A 20,808-nucleotide genomic window follows, 5' to 3' on the forward strand; every position below is an offset into this window, starting at 1 on the left:
ATTTTAAAAGTTTAGTTCCATTTTATGACCTGTTCTGCCACAGCTGTTAAGCAAACAAATGCAGTGAATTGCTTAACAGCTGATTAAGTGAATCATGCAGTCATTACATACAGGAACCTGGTTTTTCCCATTGACTTTGCTTGACAAAAGGTTGCAGAAGGAGATCACATGTTCCCTGGATACTGCAACAAGTGCCCAAATTTTGATCATGTGACAAAGGGGATGCTGCAATGCTCATAAGTGTGAAAACCAGTCATAAGTCACTTTTTTCAGTGCTGTTGTAACTTTGAATGGTCACTAAATGAATGGTTGTAAGTTGAGGGCTACCTGTATGGAATTTATTTATACAAAATACAATAGGTTAAAAAAAACCATGTTGGTTACACACACACTTGCATAATGATTGCATTAGACCAGGGCTAGCAAACTCCCAGCCTGCGGGCCATATGCATCACATGCAGGCCACGCCCGCGCCCGGTTTAGTGAAGGGAAAAAAAGTCCTGATACATCACGTGATGACATGACAATGTGAGTTTGACACCCCTGCATTAAACAGTTATATATAGAATTGTAACTTTGCTATTGTGACAACATATTATATATACATCAGGGATCTTCAAACTTGATAGCTTTAAGACTTGTGGACTTCAACTCCCAGAATCCCTCCTCTAGTCATGTTAGCTCAGGAATACTGGGAGTTGAAGTCCACAAGTCTTAAATTTGCCAAGTTTGAAGACCCTTGTTATATATATTAATATCTTTAAATCTTATTACTTGTAACAAATTTTATAACATTAACCAAATCAGGACAACAACGGCATAAACTTTTGTCAGTTCATACTTCTAGCCAAATGGAGTTGCTGGCCAACTTTTTCTAAACCTTTTCTTCTGTATCCAATAAACATTAAAAATCATATTATAATAACAAGGAACCTGGTTAATAATGTAAGACAGTTAACTATTGATTATTAATATAGAATGTTCCATTTCTTCTTCGCAGAGTTTTTACAAACAACCAATATCAATCATAATAATATACTTTAATTGTCTAAAGAACGATAGATTTGGAATTATAAAGTATATTTTTCAAAAATAATAATAATTCAAGAGTTGTAGACCTGGCAACAAATCCAGAGCAGACTATGAAATAAAAAAAAGTTTTAATCAAATCTATTGCGTTTCTGTAATTTTAGACAATCCAAATGCTTTTTGCAATAATAAACCCCAGATGACTTAAAAGTTTTGTTGACAATAAGTTGAACTAAAGTACAATGTTATTAACCCACGAACCTTTATACATACATAGATACATGAGTTTATAAAGTAACCTAAAGGTATAAAATTCATGAAATAAGAATCAACAACGTATTTATTTATATGCCTAGCTACCTACAGTGTTGGAAATATAACTGAATTTTGTCCAGAAGAACAAAAGTATTGCCAAAGTATTAAAAAGTTAACATAGGCATATCATTTCCATTTCCTCAGTTTTAAATTCCAGAAAAAAATAGAAGAGAAAACATGTGCTTAGTGATAAAACTGAAGATTGAGGAAGTTAAAATTTCCATTATCATGTAAAATTCATCAATGGCACAATTAGGTTTGTCTTTTCCAAATGCTAAAAATCCATTAAAGGTTTCAATATATATCTCAGTCTTAAAGCATATTCAATTACATTTATTTTTACCTACCCATGAAGTCGTTTTTAATAATCACTTTATATCAGTGTTAATATGAGGCAGGGGCATATGTCAGGGCTGTCAATAATGTCAGAATGTGATTTATTTTATGCATCACAAAAGCCAGTTTGGTGTAGTGGTTAAGGCATCAGGTTAGAAATGCGAGAGACCATGAGTTCTAGTCTCGTGCTGAATCTCAAGTCAGCTGGGTGACTTTGGGCTAGTCACTTTCTCTCGACCCTGGAAAGAAGACAATAGCAAATCACTTCTGAAAAAAATCTTGCCAAGAAATTGTTGACTTTTCTAGGCATTCTCTGAGAATTGGACAAGATTGAACAAAAGAAAAAAAAATGCATCTTATACATGTTAAAAAGGGGGACAGCTTTAACCACCTATTTGTGCCTGTTATATTGACATCAATGTTGGGCACCCTTCATATACTTTGATATAAAGCAGGTATTTCTTAATTTGTTGTTACCGAACAACCAACTATCACTGTTTTAAGTTTAAGGTATGGTAGTTCAATCACTGGCTTCCAAAAAAGTCATGAAAAAAATACTCCATGAAATAGGCTTAAATGCCTAGTGCACTGGAATAAAACGTTTATGCTCTACCTATAGATAATATGATCATTTGAACTGGAATCCACCTGACTATTATCCCAACATACTAAGTACATTTTTATATCAATGTTTTCCCATATATTCACAGGTTTTCAGTGTATAGAGGGGTAATTCTCATTCTATGCATTGCACACAAAGTACAATCCATAACAAAGAATTGAAATGTTTTGCAGCCTGTAAATAACAAACAAAAATATCATCTTTCCATACTTGTGTGGCAACTAATAACATTTGTAGAAAATTTGATAGCAAAATAATGCTAGCATGTTTGTAATTCTTGTTGCCTTTTGAGCCTTATTTTATTTTATATGTTCTACTTTGTGGGTTGTATCCTCTAGGTTTTATTTAGTAAGACTGACTTGATCTGGATCATTGATCTGTAATAAAGAATTGGACTGGATAGGTTTGAATTGGACTGGATATTTAAGTAACCTTTTGTGCAATTGTAGAACAGCATGGAGTTAGCACTGAAGAAAATATATGGCAGTCATTAGGAAAACATGAAAACAGGAAGGTATAAGAAAGATTGCCTTGCCTAGAGTCTCTTTGATGAAAGAACAAAAAAATTGCTGTCAAGATTTCAGGTTTGCTATAGTCTAAATCTAGCTACATCTTATCTGTACATTGCCCAAAGTCAATGAAGGAGATGGGCAATTTAAAAATATGATAAATAAAAATAAATAATAATAAACATTATCAATAAAGTATAGAGTTTTGGTATTTCTTGCAGTATCCGTCACCAGTCCTGGTTTATCTCCAATGGCTTGGTTACACTTCATGATTATATTTCAGACTATGAATTGCTCACTATCCTGTTTGTTAAGAAATATGATTAATCTGGAATTAAGCATTTCAAACCATTTAGTATCTGGGGAAGAATTAAACACATTCAGTGGTACCTTGGTACTCAACTGCTTTGAAACTCATACCAAATTTGGTTCTCAATGCATTTTGACATGAAAATTTTGTCCTGGTACTCAATGTTTGTTTGGTACTCAACACACAAACTAAAAATTGTTGGTGTCAGCTGCCTTATGGGAAAAAATTGTTTGGTGCTCATAATTTTTGATACTCAACACGTCTCCTGAAGCCAATTAACAATGAGTACCAAGGTACCACTATATTTGATTATTTGAAAAATAACCTGAAATCTTTAAATGGTAGCATTCCCTTCTAGGTTTATTTATCTTTGTATCAAGGATTAATTTTATTTGCGATACGATTGATTTTATTGCTATTTATTGATGGGTCCATTCATTTAAATATAATTTTATTATCATTTAATGTTGTGAATCAGCATGGGTTATGTCAGGAGTATGCAGAAACAAATAAAATATAAATAAAATAAATGCCATCGGTATTAAAGGAAGTCTCCAGACTTGTAAGCAGGAAATAACCGCCATTTGATTTTTCAGACTTTTTGACACACAACCAAGTAATATCTGAGGGTGTTATCAAGGCAAACATCTTGGCTGAAGGCTGAGGCTTTTCTTGTTTGTGAGATGGTTAATCAGGAAGAAAAGTTCAAAAGAATACAGTTAGGAAAGCTATAGTCTTTTTTTCCTCGTTCTTCTCTTTACACTATTCTGGATTGGACACTTGACAACTTCACTGACTTAAGAGAACTTTTTCATGAAATGTAGCTTCAAGTAAGAAATAGTGAGGAAAATGATAGTCATGCAAGCCAATGCCACGTGGTTCTGCCATAACCCCCAATTACTTGCATCAATCCCTTGGCTTTCTAGATATTGTTCTCCAGTGCACCTAGAAAGAAATACAAGCAGAGATTTTTAATCATCAGAAACTCCACCACAGATGAGACAATCTTGTGTGGTACCAATAGAAGAGAATATTTGTAGTTCAGGGTTGAAATGAGGGGGTCCTTGGTGCTCTCTGAATTTGGTTGTGTTCTTGCAGACATTACATAACCCAAACTAGGTAGGGTCATCATCAGTACATCTGAATGAATGAAACATCTGCAAGAAAACAACCAAGCTCAGAGACCACCAAAGGAACCTTTGTCTTGTGTGGACCAAGGACTGCAACAATGGAGATGGCCACATCATATCCATGGATGCGGATTGGACTGAGAGTGGCCTTAAAACCATCACATATCCTGTTTCCCTGAAAATATGACCTACCCTGAAAGTAAGTCCTAGCTTGATGTGTGCCGAATATAAGCCCTACCCCCCCCCCCCCCCAAATAAGTCCCAATTAAGATTCCACTCACTCCAGAGTGGGTGGGTAAAAATTATGCTAGGGTGGGGATGGGGGAGTGGAGCTGCCCTACTGCTTACCTTTGGACAGCTATAGCCAGGCCTTGCACACCCCGACACCTGCCTTGCCGGCCCATTTCTTCTGCAGCCGGCAAGGCTTTCTTGAAGGCCTCTGTAGCTGATAACAAAGCTCCGGATCGATCCAGAGCTCTGTTATCAGCTGCAGAGGCCTTCAGAAAAGCCTTGCTGGCCACATAAGAAGTTCCTGAAGGCCTCTGACAGTGAAAAGGAGATCGGGGGCAATGCGCGCAAGTGAGGTACATCCCCCGAAAATAAATCCTTGGTGCCTTTTTGGTGGCAAAAATATAAGACAAGGTCTTATTTTTGGGGAAACATGGTAGCAATATTGTCATATCAGGCTAGTCATGTGATGAGCCACTTAATGACTGGCATGATTTACAATTATAATTCCAAACTCAGTTACGGTTTTAAGTTGTTGGTATTATCAGTGCAAAATCTTTAGAAAGAAAAACATATTCTGGGGGACCCACCTGATCAGACTTAGGTGCTTTCTCCTCCTGATTCCCACTTTAAAGGATTCAAGACTTCATAAACAATAATATTAAAGGGATAAGATGTCATTTCTTTCCCTTATAATATCTCATACCAGGATTGCCTCAAGTCTTCAGTACTAGGTAGAGCTGAGAAAAACAGATCGTACTTACAGCTGAATTGTGCTAACTTCTGTGCAATTGGAGGTGATCCAGTTTTCATTTGTATGGAAATTGCAGAAGTCAAGGCCCACAAATTCATTAATCTGCAATGCCTTTGAAGGTGAGGAAACAATAGTGTTTTTGAAAGCATACCCAAAACAATGCATTCAGAAGTATTACATATTATGTGCATTAGACTTAAAATATACCCATTGCTGTTCAAATTGCCCCCTTCGTTATATGTTTAGCTGCACTGGGGCCATAACCCATAAAGATGAATCAATATTCTCTCCTTCCATTATTAAACTCATAAAATCACAGAACAGAGATTCTGAGGTCTTGAAAGGATTGGATTTGTTTGCTATTCAGCAACACAATTGTGGGCTATAAAATGTTTGTGGATGGACGGACAGATGGATGGAAAGATACATATTGATCAATTCTTCTTTTCAAGATGATGTAGCACTTACTGTCATGCCATATCGAGGGATGCTGAAGTACTGGAGCCAAGAAAGCCATGACAGAATACTGGTCAGATTTACCAACAACCCAGAGAAAATCTGCAGATAAAATCGAAGACGCAACATTCATTAAAAAAGGAATGTAATTTTTGAAACTATAATCAAGAAATGATCAAACATTTCCAGGAATGTTAAAAGCTTTTTTTATTTTCTCGACTAAATCCATTTGCTTCCTTTGCGTGTCGTATCTTCTGTATCCCATCTCCCAGCTGGCTTGGTGGTAAGAGAAATGCCCGTATTTGGGAAAGCTGGCTGATGTTGATGTATAACAGAACAGAACAGCATTATGTGGGGTACAGATGACAGTGGTGGGATTCAAATTTTTTTTACTACCGGTTCTGTGGGCGTGGCTTGATGTGCGTGGTCTGGCTTGGTGGGCGTGGCAGGAGAAGGATACTGCAAAATCCCTATTCCTCCCCCACTCCTGGGGGAAAGTTACTACAAAATCCCATTCCCTCCCTACCCCATTAACCTGCTTTCCAGCTCCGTTCTCCTGTGCAGGGCAACAAAAGCTCAGACTCGGGAAGCAGAGAATAGATGGGGGCGCAGTCAGAGGTGGTATTTGCCAGTTCTCCGAACTACTCAAAATTTCCGCTACCGGTTCTCCAGAACTGATCAGAACCTGCTGAATGCCACCTCTGACAGATGATAACAGGGAGAGAGGCAAGCAAATAGTTAGGGTTAGTCAATAAGGAAGTCACACTCATTCAATGGAAACACCATCTTCTAATGTGTGTTGTGGCAACAAATTCCAAAGAAAGGGGCTTTGATTCCATGGTTGGTGGTTGACAAATTTTTTTGACCCCTTGGCTACCTCTGAAGTTGGACAAAGTAGCCTTAATGAGACATCTGTTCAAGATACTTACAATCATAAAAACAAAGCTGATAGTCATCAGAAGATTGGCAACAGCCACCACATTGTGTCCTGTAGCAATAGCAAGGGCCATCGAGGTTGCAGTGTATGACACCATCATCAGAGTGAACATCATTATAAAGAAAGCCTCTACAGTGGGCTTCAGGCCTTGAAAACAAGAAAAGCAGGATTGAAATGTCAATCCTATTATATTGTCAAACATTATTTTGCCCTGAGGATTAGAATTTTTTTTTGTTATATAATCCATTCTAATTTGCATAAAGGTGCTTTTTAGTTTTTATAATGTCTATAGTTTTACAGTTTAGTTTGATAACATCTATACACCAAACATTTGTGTGCAGATATATTTTTCCAGATAGATAAAGGTGATAAACTTACCTAGCATGAAATAAACTATGCATGTGAAAATTATGCTGGGTAGAGTCCTCATGGGTATTAAATCAGCCATTAGTTTTGAGAAGAAGTATGCAGAAATTCGATAGTATCCACTGATATATTCATGTCTATAACAAAACAGCCCCAAAAAAATCAGATACTCAATTAACTTTCACTCATTAAAAATATAGATGTGTCATTTGTGAATTGCAGCAGAATGACCATTCCTTGGAAATTATCCTGACTGGAACAATCGCATTTGCAAAAGATCTACAGGTTTTAGTTTGACCTCTTACAACCAGTGTACACAGTATACTGAATAATAACGTAACTACTGTTTATGGAATAAATTACAAGCTGTATTCACACTCTATACCCGTGATGGCGAATCTATGGCATGTGTGCCAGAAGTGGCATGCAGAGCCATTTCTGCCGGCATGAGAGAGGTCGCCCGGAAGAGTCTCACTGCGCATGCACACACGCTGCCCGCCCAACACTGATTGTCGGGTATCTGGCACGATGCGCAGGAGGCGGGGGTATATGGGAGATGTGCGCGCATGTGCAGAGATGCACAGGGTGCATGGGGGGTCTCGTGCACATGTGCAGGGGGTGTGGGGGGCATTCACATAGCCTTCTGGGTGGCTGGCATGCGAGCATGTGTATGTGTGAGCACAATTTTCAGCATGGGAGCCCAAAAAGATTAGCCGCCACTGCTCTATACATAAAACCTGTCTCAGCATTTCAGGCCTCTATGGCTGAGTTCACACACTAGATAGATAAATAAATCAATAAAACATTCACAAAATAAATCGGGGGTGGGATTCTACCAGTTCATACCTATTCGCTAGAACCAGTTGTTAGAAGAAATTACTGGGCTAATCCTGTAAGGAAGGCAGGAAGGAAACATTCTGGTGTTGCTTACAGAAACTGCCTCTCCATTAACCCTTATTACATTCTTGGCAGGACTAGACTTCCTATCTCAGGAACATCTCTGGAGTTTTTTCCCCCTCATTTGCTGGTATTTTGCTTGTGTGGAATGACCATTCAAAGTTACAATGGCACTGAAAAAAGTGACTTATCACCATTTTTCACACTTATAATTGTTGCAGCATCCCAACAGTCATCAGAGTCAAGACGAGGAGACAGTGCCTCGATGTGAGTGATATTAAGTTGGCCACGCCCAGCCAATAACATGAGCACCAAGCCACACCCACCAGCTAAGCCACGCCCACAGAACCGGTTGTTAAAAAAATTGAATCCCACTCCTGAAATAAACATCACATTTTGATATATCTTGATAACAATATGTATCCTAATCACAAACTCCCATTCTTAGAATATACATATTTAATCATTATTTCTGCAAAAACGGTGATTCCTTATAATTTAAGCCATTTCATATTTGCCCCTGTATATTTTAAAAATTACAGATTAAAGCCGCCATTCCAAACTTTAAATAAGACCTTTTGTTTCAGGAAGACTTTGTATGTTTTTTTTATCTCTTCTGTATCAGTTGTGCTTGCCAATTTGTTTTGAATGAATGTTTTGAATGTTCTTTTGATGGAGCCATAGTGGCACCATGATTAGAATGCAGTATTGCAGGCTAATTCTGCCAACTGCCAATAGTTTGATCCTGCCAGCAGTTCAATCCTGACTGGCACAAGGTCATTCAGCCTTCCAGCGTTCCAAGGTCGGTAATATGAGGACCCAAATTGTTTGGGGCAATAGGCTGACTCTATAAACCTCTTAGAGAGGGCTGTAAAGCACTGTGGAGATGTATATAAGTCTAAGTGCCATTGCTTGTACTACCCAGAATCATGGAGTAGGTGGCATTCTTAATAATTATCACAGATTAAAGTTACAAATAGTCATACAAACATAAGCCTATGTAACTGGTACATTGTGACCACTATCTTGAGTTTTTGGATTTCCCCATAAATATACACACAAATACCACAATGAAAGTCAAACTTGCACACGCCTTGAGGCCTTCTCAACTCCAAGGAGACTGCAAATGAAGAGCTAATAGATTAAAATATTTATCACCAAGTACTTTTAAATGTTTATCACCTATTATTATAATTATTATTCCTATTTTGTCTAGGAATGCTTACTTACATAAATATTTTCTTCTCCACCACAAAGAGTTCAATTGCTGAGATGCTGCTGAAACACTGATTAGTAGTCATAAAGAACATGGCACCAATTCTAGGAAAAACACAGATTGTCAATGTGAGAAACTAGTCTTTTAAACAGCTTTTTTTAAAGAATAAAATAAAATAATTGAGCCTGGGTTTTATTTTCTTAGCAAAAAATGTTCTATCACTTGTGTTCTAGAAAGTGAACAGCAGATCAAGGAGAATGATTTAGAAAAAGAAGTTTCACTGGTTTTAAAATTTAAAATTTAAAAATTTATTTTAAAATTTAAAATAAATGATAAGCCTGGCTAAGAAGTTTTCAGAAAAGGAACAGCTATCTTCCTTTAACTTGGATCAAAAATGTTTTATCAAAATTAAAACAAGAAAAGTTATTACTTCTGGCAACATTTTATGTCAATTTTGTGTGGGCTGTGTTTTTTGGCTTTATAAGCAACAGATCATGTTATTAAACAGTGAAGATGGCAGAAGTAAGGATGTCACTCTCTTTTATGAAAAGCACACCCTATTTCAATATTTCTAGCCTTTTTCATAGCAGAATTGAAGCGCTATCTCCAAAATATAATTTGTTTATTGATGCCATTATGCAAAAACAGTACATAGTGATAAATATCGGACAAAATAGTGGAAGTCTCTACACTTCCCCATACATTCTTGTGTAATGAACACTTTCAATCTATTAAAATAAGGCTTCACTTTATTTTAAGCTATCATTGTTGGAATTCGTACTCAAAGCAAATGTCACTTATTTGGTCACCTTATTATACCAAAAGGACTCACCTATTTTGCAAACCTTTGCTATCGTTTGTTACACCAAAGAATATGGCACCCACAACTAATCCCAGGAAAATCGTGACCAATAACTGAAATATAAATATATTATGTTCAGTTGTTTGTTTATACATCATCATGGTGCACAAATTGACATCACCAAAATCAAAGACAATTTTTGCTTAGTTTTCTTTCCCAAATGGCCTTCATTCATTCTTTTAAAAATTGAAGCCATCACGCTATAAAAAACAAATTTTCCAGTCATCACTACTAACCAGTATTCATTTTAAGATAAGATGAGAAGAGAAGATGAGAAGATGGTGAGGTGAGGTGAGGTGAGGTGAGGTGAGGTGAGGTGAGATAAGATAACCTTTATTGTTGACTCAGCCTTCCATCCTTCTGAGATCCGTAAAATGAGGACCCTGATTGTTGGGGGAAATATGCTGACTCTGTAAACTGCTTAGAGAGGCTGTAAAGCACTGTAAAGCGGTATATAAGTCTAAATGCTATTGTCATTTTTTACCATGAGCATGCTGGTATATGTTAAAAATGAAATTCTGTTGCCTGTTCTCATTGTCCATTTTGAATACATAGCAGAAAGAAGAAACTTGAGAGTTCGTAAGGTTGATGCTATATTTGATTTATATTAAATATGAATGGCTAGTTTTAGCACTAATTGTTAATTTCAGGATAAGTTTGAAATTGTGTTAGTAGTTTCACAACTTGGAACAATTTGTTTCATCTATAGACTAACATAAAAATATTGGCAAAAAATTGTTCTATTGTAATCTGCTGACTTTATGCAACCATCTCAAGCTGCCAATAAAGGAAAATGTTTGTTGAAATGAGGAGTCCTTGGTGCTCTCTGAGCTTGGTTGTTTTCTTGCAAATGTTTCATGACCCTAACTAGGTGATATCATCAGTGCTAGTCATCAGTGCTAACACTAGCCTAGCACCAGAGGTGGTATTCAGCAGGTTCTAACCAGTTCAGGAGAATCGATAGCGGAAATTTTGAGTAGTTCAGAGAACTGGCAAAAACCACCTCTGACTAGAGATTTTACAGTATCTTTCCCCTGTCATGCCCACCAAGCCATGCCCACAGAACTGGTGGTAAAAAAAATTTGAATCCCACTACTGCCTAGCACCAATGATGTTACCTAGTTAGGATAATGAAACATTTGCAAGAAAATAACCACGTTCAGAGAGCACCAAGGAGCCGTCATCTCAAGCTGCATCACCATGGGATAAGACAGATACGATGTGAACTTCTCATCCTTCATAAAATGTGGTTTCATCTCTTAGAATGTTCAGTAAAGTCTATGTGTCAACTCGCAAAGCATCCCTGAACTGCTCTTGAGCTGCTATGGGCAAGGTGGGGTGGGAGTTTGAACTTCGCTGCTGCATCAAGCAACTGGTATCTCAGTCAAAACAAGGCCCGTTCCAACTGATATGCCAAGGTCATCTCCACAGGAACCCACGGTAGCCGGAGGGGGGGACTTTTACCACCCGCAAAATTGCTTCATTGGGGTATGTGACTGATGACACATATTGGGGGGCGGGGGAAACAGGATCAGAGACAAACTGCAAATTAACTCAGGTCAGAGTTGGCTCTACCTGGTCTGTGCTGGCTTGAAGCTCCTAATAAAAAGCTGGATTTCTTTTGAAACTTGGCCTGAGGCTCATGATTTAATTAGTTTAATTAATTATTTCATCTGTCATTGAAATAGTTGACCTACAAGAACTACACAGCATTGTTTAAAATTGCAGCCAAGGTAATGGTATCAGGCCATTGAGAGTTGATCTTGAAAAAATTCCAAAAACTGCCAAAAAGATCTAGTGTCGAAAATCATGCAACTCAGCCAATTGTATTAGAGAGCATATAAGACCGGTCTGAGAAGATTAACCCAGAGGTTTAAAGGAATACCTTGGAGCATTTATAGATTTCATTTCAAAACCATTCCTAAGGAGGTTAGGAAGATCAAAACAATCGTGAGGGGCAGGAAGTTAGGACTCTCAGCCCTCTGGAGATTATAAGGCTCTTAAAGGGCATAATTCTTGTCACAAGGTCAAGCTTTTACAATGCAATTAAAAGGGATTTTCATAACATCAACGTACCACATCAAAGGCTGTTGTGATGAGGCGATTATTGCCCCGTGGAGAGCAAAGGTTTAACATGAAATCAGACTGATCTAATCATTTTATTAAGCACCACTTCTAAAGTTTCCCAATACCACTAAAACTCTAAGAAATGATGGTTAAAGGGTACAGATTTTATCTGCTGCTATTTCCCCCTGGCAATTATCTCTAAAACATAACTATTACACTATCAGGGACCCAAAATCAGTCTTCGTTTATTGAATCTTAGAGAACTTTGCACAGTCACTGGATTCACCTATCTGAAATCTTTCCCAGCAAATTCAAGTTGTCAAGCTAGTATCCATCATTACTGAGCTCCTACAGCTGGCTAATGGAAGGATACAAAAATGACAGCCAGTTTATCCTCGCCCTCATTCTTCCTTTCTCATGTTTGCTTTTTACAGCCAGACAGAAAAAAAATGTGGAGAATCAGGAAATTACTGTGTGGGATGAGCAGGAAATTAAGACCACAGGGTGTCTCAGCTGCAGGAAAGTAGTGAAAAATGCTAGAGCAGGATACTTAGATCTGGCCCACAGCTGCAGGGCTACCCTGGAAACAGCAAGGGACCGGCCCACGGTGCCTCTACCATGAAAACGGAGCTCAGGAGGACCACATGCAGCCCACTCGAGCTCTGTTTTTACTGTCAGAAGGTTGCAGGAGGCCGTCACAGCCGAAAATGGAGCTTGGGAGCCTGTTTTCACTGGCAGAGCGCTTGGGCCACCACAGGCACCCTGATATGAGTGACATCAAGCTGGCCATGCCCACCCTGGCCACACCCACCCTGGTCCCCCGCGGTCAAACACAACCCTGATGTGGCCCTCAATAAAATCAAGTTTGACACCCCTCAAAATATCTATAGAGCAGGAGTTTCCAACCTTGGCAACTTTAAGACTTATAAACTTCAACTCCCAGAATACCTCAATCAGCATGACTCACTGAGGAATTCTGGGAGTTGAAGTCCACAAGTCTTAAAGTTGCCAAGGTTGGAGACTCCTGCGAGGACAGAAGCTCTAGCAGGTCCAAGAGCAGAAGTCCCAGCCAACAAGAAATTTACAGCTCGCTCCATCAGAAACTATGAATTCTTTGGACCAGGAAATGGAGTGATAATCAGGTTAGTTAGTTTCCTAGAGAGGCAGCATTCAAACTGGTGCTATCTCTGAGAATGAGAAGAATCTCAAAGAAGATCAGTTTTTTCTCCAGCTGATCTTCTCTGAGACCCCTTCCATCATCAAGGGAATGTCAAGAGACAATTCCCAGCTAGGATTTCTCAAATTGGTGGGTGGTCAGAGATGTGTTAGAGGGATGATGGAAAGACTTGTTAACAGAAACGGAAATAAGCCTCTGCAGTTTTCAACAGTATTGTAAAATTTATCTAAGAAGAAAAGTAAAAGAAATTAAGGACTTGAAAATAAATTAGCATTGACAAGTAAGTCCCAAGCAATACCTCACCAGCTTCACCAGCAATATCAATTGCACTCAAGAGTTATATACCACTTCACAGTGCTTTTACAGCTATGTCTAAGCAGTTTATAGAGTCGCCATATTGCCCCCAACAATCTGAGTCTTTATTTTATCAATCTCAGAAGAAGGTTGAGTCAACCTTGAGTCGGTGAGAATCAAACTGCTGGCAGTCGGCAGACTTAGCCTGCAATACTGCTTTCTAACCACTGCGCCACCACAGCTCATCTACATTTAGAGTAAGTGTAAGACTGGAAAGCCAACGGATAGGACGCTTAAAACTTTTAAAATTACCTGTGCTATGGAGGCTTGAGGATTACCTATCAAATTTTTGAACATCCGTTTGGAGACCCACTTCATCTGGTGAAAGAAGGAAGTGGAATAAGTGATTTTTTGGAAAGTTTTCTCTTTTGTTTCGCCCTTTGAAGACAACTTTTCCAGTTCTGTTTTGGTTTCTTGATTGTAAGAAGAACCGCAATACTTCTCTACCAATTTCTCTATCAGTGTCTGATCTTGAATACCATCTTTAAAGAGATAAGAGGAAAATTAATTACATTGAATATGGTTTTGAATTCTCTGGGTGGCATGGCAATTTGGCTTGATCATTGTGAGACTATTATTGCTTAAATACAGGTGGTCCTCAACTTACGACCACTGTTGAGCTCCAAATTTCTGTTGTTAAGCGAGGCATTTAAGTGAGTTTTGCCCCTTTTTTTAACCTTTCTTGCCACCATGGTTAAATGAATCACTGCAATTGTTAAACTAGTAACAAGATTGTTAAGTCTGACTTCCGCATTAACTCCGCTTGCCAGAAGTTCGCAAACAGCGATCTTGTGACCTAGGATGCTACGACCGCCATAAATATGAATCAGTTGCCAAGGATCCAAATTTTGATCATGTGACCAGGGGGAAGCTGCAACGATCATGTGAAAAATGGTCATAAGTCGCTTTTTCGGTGCTGATGTAACTTTGAAGGGTCACTAAATGAACTGTTGTAAGTTGAGGACTACCTGTATTTATGCTAATGATGATGAGAGAAAATTGTACAAACTATAGATCTCAGCAAAGCCAATTCAGAACTGTTTGTTTGTTTGATCCATATCTGCTTTTCTTTAAGGAACTTGAGGTAGCATACTGATATCTCTTTCTTTTAATTTTCCCTATAACTATCTTGGGAGGTAAGTTAAACTACTGACTCAAAGTCACCCCAGTGAATTTCTGTGTAGCTGAGTTCAAACTTTGACTTGCATCTCATTAATCATGATCCGTCCCACAAATTGGTGGGAGTGTATGTATCCTTTTATTTATTTTTGATTTTTTTTAACCACATGTTTACATCCAAAGGTGGCTTAAAGTGGAGCATACCAAAATCTAAGATGAAATAACAACACTACCAACATTAAAAGGTTGGAAAAAAGACAGAAATCTGGTAGTATCTTACCAGAAGGCAAAACAAGAGACGTAACCTAGAACTAAGGAGAAATTTCCTAACAATGATATCAATTAGGAGAACGGATTGCCTCCAGAAGTTGAGTGTGTTCCATGACTGGAGGCTTTTAAGAAGAGTCTGGAGGGCCACCTGTCTTGAATGGTACAGGCCAGGGTTTCCTGCTTGAGCAGGGGGTTGGACTAGATGACCTCCAAGATCCTTTCCAACGTTGTTATTCTGTTATTCTTTTTTGGCTAACAACTGTATCAACATTTGTGGGTTGTAGCTCACTTCATCAGATACATAGCACAGCTAGAGGTTTGATAAGGCTATGATTTAATGCAGTCCAATTAATCCTCCGGAACGAAATGTTAATCTGGGCATTTTTTCTGGCATCAATTTGTCAGGGCTGGTATTAAAATATGATCCATGTAATGATGGATGCAGCTTTTCCCACTTTCTGTGACTCCATGATTAGTGGAAAGCTATGCAGAATTTGGGAATACTGACATACAAATGAATCTAATGTTCTTGGATATGTATTTCTTGCTGTGCCATTTGACTGTTCAGATCCTAAGGGAGCTCAATGACAGCGTTGACAGTGCAAAAAAAACCCTGATTGCCTCTCCATGGCATACAAGATTGCGAACAATGTTTTGCACACTATACCTTTGTCAGTTTCATTATGAGAAGCCACAGCTGTCGAGTCTCCATTAATGATATCCAGGAAAAAGTCAGCAGGGTTATTGTATGCTTCACACTCATAACCTCAAAAAAGAAAGAAGAGAAACAAAATGCTTTTGCATCACTTCAACGGTGAAAATATAGGGCAAAGCTTTTCTGACAATACCACAAACATCTACATTGCTGTTGGCTAGAGCTGGCCCAAACAGCCTTCCTAGATTCTTTATTTTATTTATTTATTGATTTGTTAAGCATGTATTAGATAACAGATATAATTATAACGTGATTATGATTACATGAAATGGGTACGGATAAAAAGGGACATTAGGACAGGGACAGTAGGCACGTTGGTGCACTTATGCATGTCCCTTACAGACCTTTTAGGAATGGGGTGAGGTCAACAGTCTAAGGTTAAAATTTTGGGGGCTTGGGGAAGAGACCAAAGAGTAAAGTAGTGCATTTCAGGCATTGACCACTCTATTGCTGAAGTCAATTTTTCTGCAGTCGAATTTGGAGCTTTAAGTTTGTATCTATTGAGTGCTCATGTATTGTTGTGGTTGAAGCTGAAGTAGTCATTGACAGGGAGGACATTGTAGCAGATAATTTTATGTACTACGCTTAGATCGGACCGAAGGCAGCGTAGTTCTAAGTTGTCTAAGCACAAAATTTCAAGTCTGGTGGTATGAGGCATTCTGTTGTGAGCAGAAGAGTGGAGGACTCTTCTCATGAAATATCTCTGGACTCTCTCAATTGTTTTAATGTCCAATATGCAGTGTGGATTCCAGACAGATGAACTGTATTCGAGAATTGGTCTAGCAAATGTTCTGTATGCTCTAGTTAGCAGTACAATATTACCAGAGAGGAATTTTATTCTTTAATAAAATTGAGAAACTGGGTTAGACGTCTTTTCTAAGTTTTTCCAGGAGAAGCAAAACCTATCCACCAATTTCAAAAATGCGAGACTCCACCTTAGCAAAGATAGTAACACTGCTGTCTTCCTTTGGGATTTAATGCTAGTGACTGGTACCAGGAGGGGCACAAGTCAATGGAGAGTTGATTGTTTATAGCAGGAGTCCTCAACTCCCAATCCGTGGATCGGCACTGGTCTGGAACATACCAGAAACCAGGCTGCACAAACAAGTGAAGTCCCATCCACGAGATGCAGGCAGCACATGAAACCACAAACCGCTCTGGTCCACGGAAAAACCTCTCCATGGAACCATTCCCTGGTGCCTAAAAGTGGGGGACCACTGTTTTAGAGGAGGACAGGACATCTCCATATATATCTCCCATGGCTACTTCTTAATAAATGTTTCCCCAAAATTATTTCATAGCAGCACATTGTTAGACTCCAAAGTTTCCAAAATACATGTACGGTATTTGGTACACCTTATTTATTGTGTAATAGAACTGAGGAAAGCCTTTGGAGGGTGGCTTCTGAAGGCCACATTTCTACAAAGCTCATTGTGGCAGGTTCGGACTTTTTCCTCAGGTTTTTGTACATAAATACACACACAAAGAAGGGATACTAAGAAAACTGAGGAAAGGCCTCGAAATATGATGAGTGTCTGAAGACCAAGGCCATCTGTGGTTACTTTATGCAAAGCCTCTCCAAGATCTAATACATAGGTTTAAATTAAGCAAGGTAATTTATAATTTTATTCATATTGATACTTCATGAGCAATCCTGCCTTTTACTATTGTCTTTGAACTAAGAATCATATTGGATCTTTGGCAGATTAATCTCAGAGGTAAATACTTCTCCATCAACATTATGGTTCCAAATTAAACTAGAACCCAGATCTGGGGTTTTGTTTTTTGTTTTAAAGAAAAAGTGATATTCAGCCATTCAATAAATAGCCTTCTGGACACCTACCAATGGTCTTGAAGTATTCTAAGGCATTCTGAGCAGGTCCATGATACAAAAGTCTTCCTGCAGCCAACAAGGTCAGCTTATCAAACAGCCTGAAGATGGAATAGCGTGGTTGATGGATGGAAAAAATAATGGTTTTCCCTTGCTTGCACATCCTGTACAGAGAGTAGAAATATGTTAAAGACCTAAAGTTAAGTCCTTAAGATAAAAGTTACTATTGATCACTCAAATCCTAGGTTTTGTTTTTTTGGGGGGTAAATGAATTAGCAATAGCACTTTACAGTGCTTTACAGCTCTCTAAGCAGTTTACAGAATTAGCGTATTAAACATCCACCTATCCACCCCTCCATTTATCCATCTATCATTTTGTTTCGCTGTGCAAAATGTCAACATTTTAACTGGTCTTTTTCTTTTCATTATTCTCTTTTCTTTTCAGGGAGTGGCTGGAGCTGTTAAGAAAGCTGCTTCTGAATTATATCTTGATCCTCTGATCAAGGTGGTGATGTTATAGAAAATGGCCTTTTATTCTATGTGTGGTCCTCGTGCATAAATCCTGTAGCATCATTTCCTTTTATAGAATCATGGGATCAAAGAGCTGACATGGATCTCGGAGATCTTCTAGCCCAACCTCTGGCTCAAGGCAAGAGTCTTATACATCACAGCCAAATGGCTGTCCAGTCTCTTTTTGAAAACCTTGAGTTATTTTCTGTGTAGTTTCTGCATGGAGCATTTCGTCTACGTCTAGCAATTACCTTTTCAAGAGCAGCAAAACAGCATTGGCAGTGCTGGCATCAAGACCAGTGGTTGGCTCGTCTAAGAACAAAATGGCCGGGTCAGTAATGAGCTCCATTCCAATATTGGTCCTTTTCCTCTCTCCTCCTGATATACCACGAATGAACTGAGTTCCAACCTAATGGAAAAACAGGAATAGCTATGATACCGTCTTCTTGAAAACATTTTCAGGCAGAGATTATTTAGCACCCAACAATACAAGGCTCATATTTGAATTTGATAAAAAAAAAAAACCAACAAAGGGGAAAATTTGTAGCTCAGGATTGAAATGAAGGGCCCTTCGTGCTCTTTGAGCTTGGTTGTTTTCTTGCAGATATTTCATAACATCATGACGGTGTTACCCAGTTTGGGTAATGACATGTCCAGAAGAAAACAATCAAGCTCAGAGACTACCAAGGACCCTTCCAAATTGGAATATGTATTCATTATCAGTGGTACATTAGCACAGACACAATGTCACTTTTGGGCAGCCTTTGCTGAAACCTAGTTCAAGGTTGATAAGAAGAAGAAGACACAGCAATATCATCATCTTTTAATGACCCCATAATCCCTTGCAGGATGGAGTCTGGGCAACTGAATGGATTTGGGTGATTACTTGCTGGATGCCCTTCCTGTCACCAATGCAGAGTTATATTCAGCAGATATATTCTCAGCATGTCCAGAGAGAGAAATACCTGCCTCTACCTAGGATCGAACTCACCATAGCGATATCTGGTTTAACAATGCACTCTGTACTTCACCTCCATTTATTTGTCTAATCTCTTAACCTTGATCATATTTACTTCTACACTGTTAATCAGAAAGCTGATAATACACTGCTTTCATCTCATTACGACTGATTTCTCTCAGTGTGATAGTTTAGTAGCCAGAAATTTGTATTCTTCATCTTTAACTTTTATTTAATGTAACAATCTGGTACCACATAAACTCTCTTGTACTTCACTTCTCCCAAAGATTGATATTGTGTGGTAGTTAGGTTATTCAGGGGTGTTATAGGTCACAGGTCTCACTATTAATGCCACAAAGAGTCCAGCTAAATTGCATTTGACTTTAAAAAAAAATGAAAAGAGGAATATTCCCCATATTCTGGGGGATATGGATATAGGTATAAAGGTGTCATGCCCCTGTCAGTGGATTTATATTTTCATTTGGTGACTCTGGAATATTTGTCAGCAATATATCTTGATTTTCTAGATACCCCGTATTCAGAATTTTGCCCATAACATACTTATGCAGGTAGTCCTCGACTTACAGCAGTTGATTTAGTGACCGTTCAAAATTACAACAGCACTGAAAAAAACCAGCACTGACTTATGACCATTTTTTCACACTTACAACCTTTCCAGCATCTCCATCAAAATTTAGATGCTTGGCAACTGGTTCATATTTATGACGATTGCAATGTCCCGGGGTCATGAGATCCCCTTTTGCAACCTCCTGACAAGCAAAGTCAACGGGGAAGCCAGATTCATTTAACAACTGGGTTATTAACTTATTAAATGCAGTGATTCACTTAGCAACTGTGGCAAGAATGGTAATAAAATAGGGCAAAACTCATTTGACAAATGTCTCACTTAACAGAAATTCTGGGCTCAATTGTGGTCGTAAGTATAGAACCCTCTCTAAGTCTTGATGCCATTCAGGGTGCCAGGGTGAAGTTAGGGGTGTGAGATTAGGCAATGGATCTGGCTTGAATGTTTTCATTTGTTGTATTATTCAGAAACTCCCCTGAATTATCAGCTCTGAAATTCTGGCAAAAGCATCACTTAACCATCATCACGTAAGTGAAGGCTAGTCCATTTCTAGTGCTCCCTTTATGGAACTCGGTCCTCCGGGGGAATTAAGTTGATTACCTTTGAATCTGCCACTTTTGTCAATCCCAGCTCCTTGATGATCTGGTTTATTCTCTCCTCTTTTTCATGAGCTTTTACTGTTTTTGGCAGTCTGAGTGCAGCTGAGAACTGGAGGTTTTCCCTCACAGTCAAAGTCCCCATCACAACATCATCCTGGAAATACAAAGGAAACAATTCGCTTATTTCCATTTATTTGCTTTGAACCAGAAATTCATGATGTATTTTTTTGTCAAATTTCTACACTGCTCATTTCACCTGAGTGACTCTGGGTACTTTACAAATAAAAATGCACCATGGTGTAAAAACAGAGTGGAAAAATACAATTAAAAATAAAGTTTAAAACATCTTTAAAAAATTAAAACACTATTGAAAGCAAAGTTTTAAAAAATTAAAAGTGACACTGGGTACTTTACAAATAGAAACACACAGTGGTGTAAAAAGATAATTGAAAACAGAGTTTAAAATAAAATCAAAAATAGAGAAAACGTTTTTTTTAAAAAAATTAGAACATAATTGAAAGCAAAGTTAAAAATTAAGAGGGTAAAAAAGTCAAAGAGGCAGAGACAATGCCTTCAAGCCATCGACTCCTGGGCTTACACATCACTCTTAGACCTGCATGCCAGTGGACAGAGCCAGTCTTGATATTCTTCCTGA

The 20,808-nt window shown here is 38.4% G+C and overlaps 1 protein-coding gene across 3 annotated transcripts in view; it reads right to left on the reverse strand.

Moving 5' to 3' along the window:
- Positions 1-1,143: 1,143 nt before the first annotated feature.
- Positions 1,144-20,808, reverse strand: part of LOC113434856 (broad substrate specificity ATP-binding cassette transporter ABCG2-like) — a 44,500-nt gene continuing 24,835 nt past the window's right edge. For all 3 annotated transcript variants that reach the window (XM_087935902.1, XM_026698336.2, XM_026698337.2), the window contains exons 5-16: positions 20,155-20,307; positions 18,262-18,419; positions 17,513-17,664; positions 15,622-15,720; positions 13,818-14,047; positions 9,938-10,020; positions 9,120-9,209; positions 7,005-7,129; positions 6,619-6,773; positions 5,702-5,791; positions 5,244-5,344; positions 1,144-4,066 (exon numbers count right to left, since the gene is read on the reverse strand). In XM_087935902.1, the coding sequence (XP_087792028.1) occupies positions 3,919-4,066; positions 5,244-5,344; positions 5,702-5,791; positions 6,619-6,773; positions 7,005-7,129; positions 9,120-9,209; positions 9,938-10,020; positions 13,818-14,047; positions 15,622-15,720; positions 17,513-17,664; positions 18,262-18,419; positions 20,155-20,307 (1,584 nt within the window). In that variant the 3' untranslated portion in view covers positions 1,144-3,918. The remainder of the gene's footprint in view (positions 4,067-5,243; positions 5,345-5,701; positions 5,792-6,618; positions 6,774-7,004; positions 7,130-9,119; positions 9,210-9,937; positions 10,021-13,817; positions 14,048-15,621; positions 15,721-17,512; positions 17,665-18,261; positions 18,420-20,154; positions 20,308-20,808) is intronic.

The sequence above is a fragment of the Pseudonaja textilis genome, chromosome 6 (genome assembly GCF_049901715.1).
Source record: "Pseudonaja textilis isolate UNSWEBS1 chromosome 6, rPseTex1.2, whole genome shotgun sequence".
Taxonomy (NCBI): domain Eukaryota; kingdom Metazoa; phylum Chordata; class Lepidosauria; order Squamata; family Elapidae; genus Pseudonaja; species Pseudonaja textilis.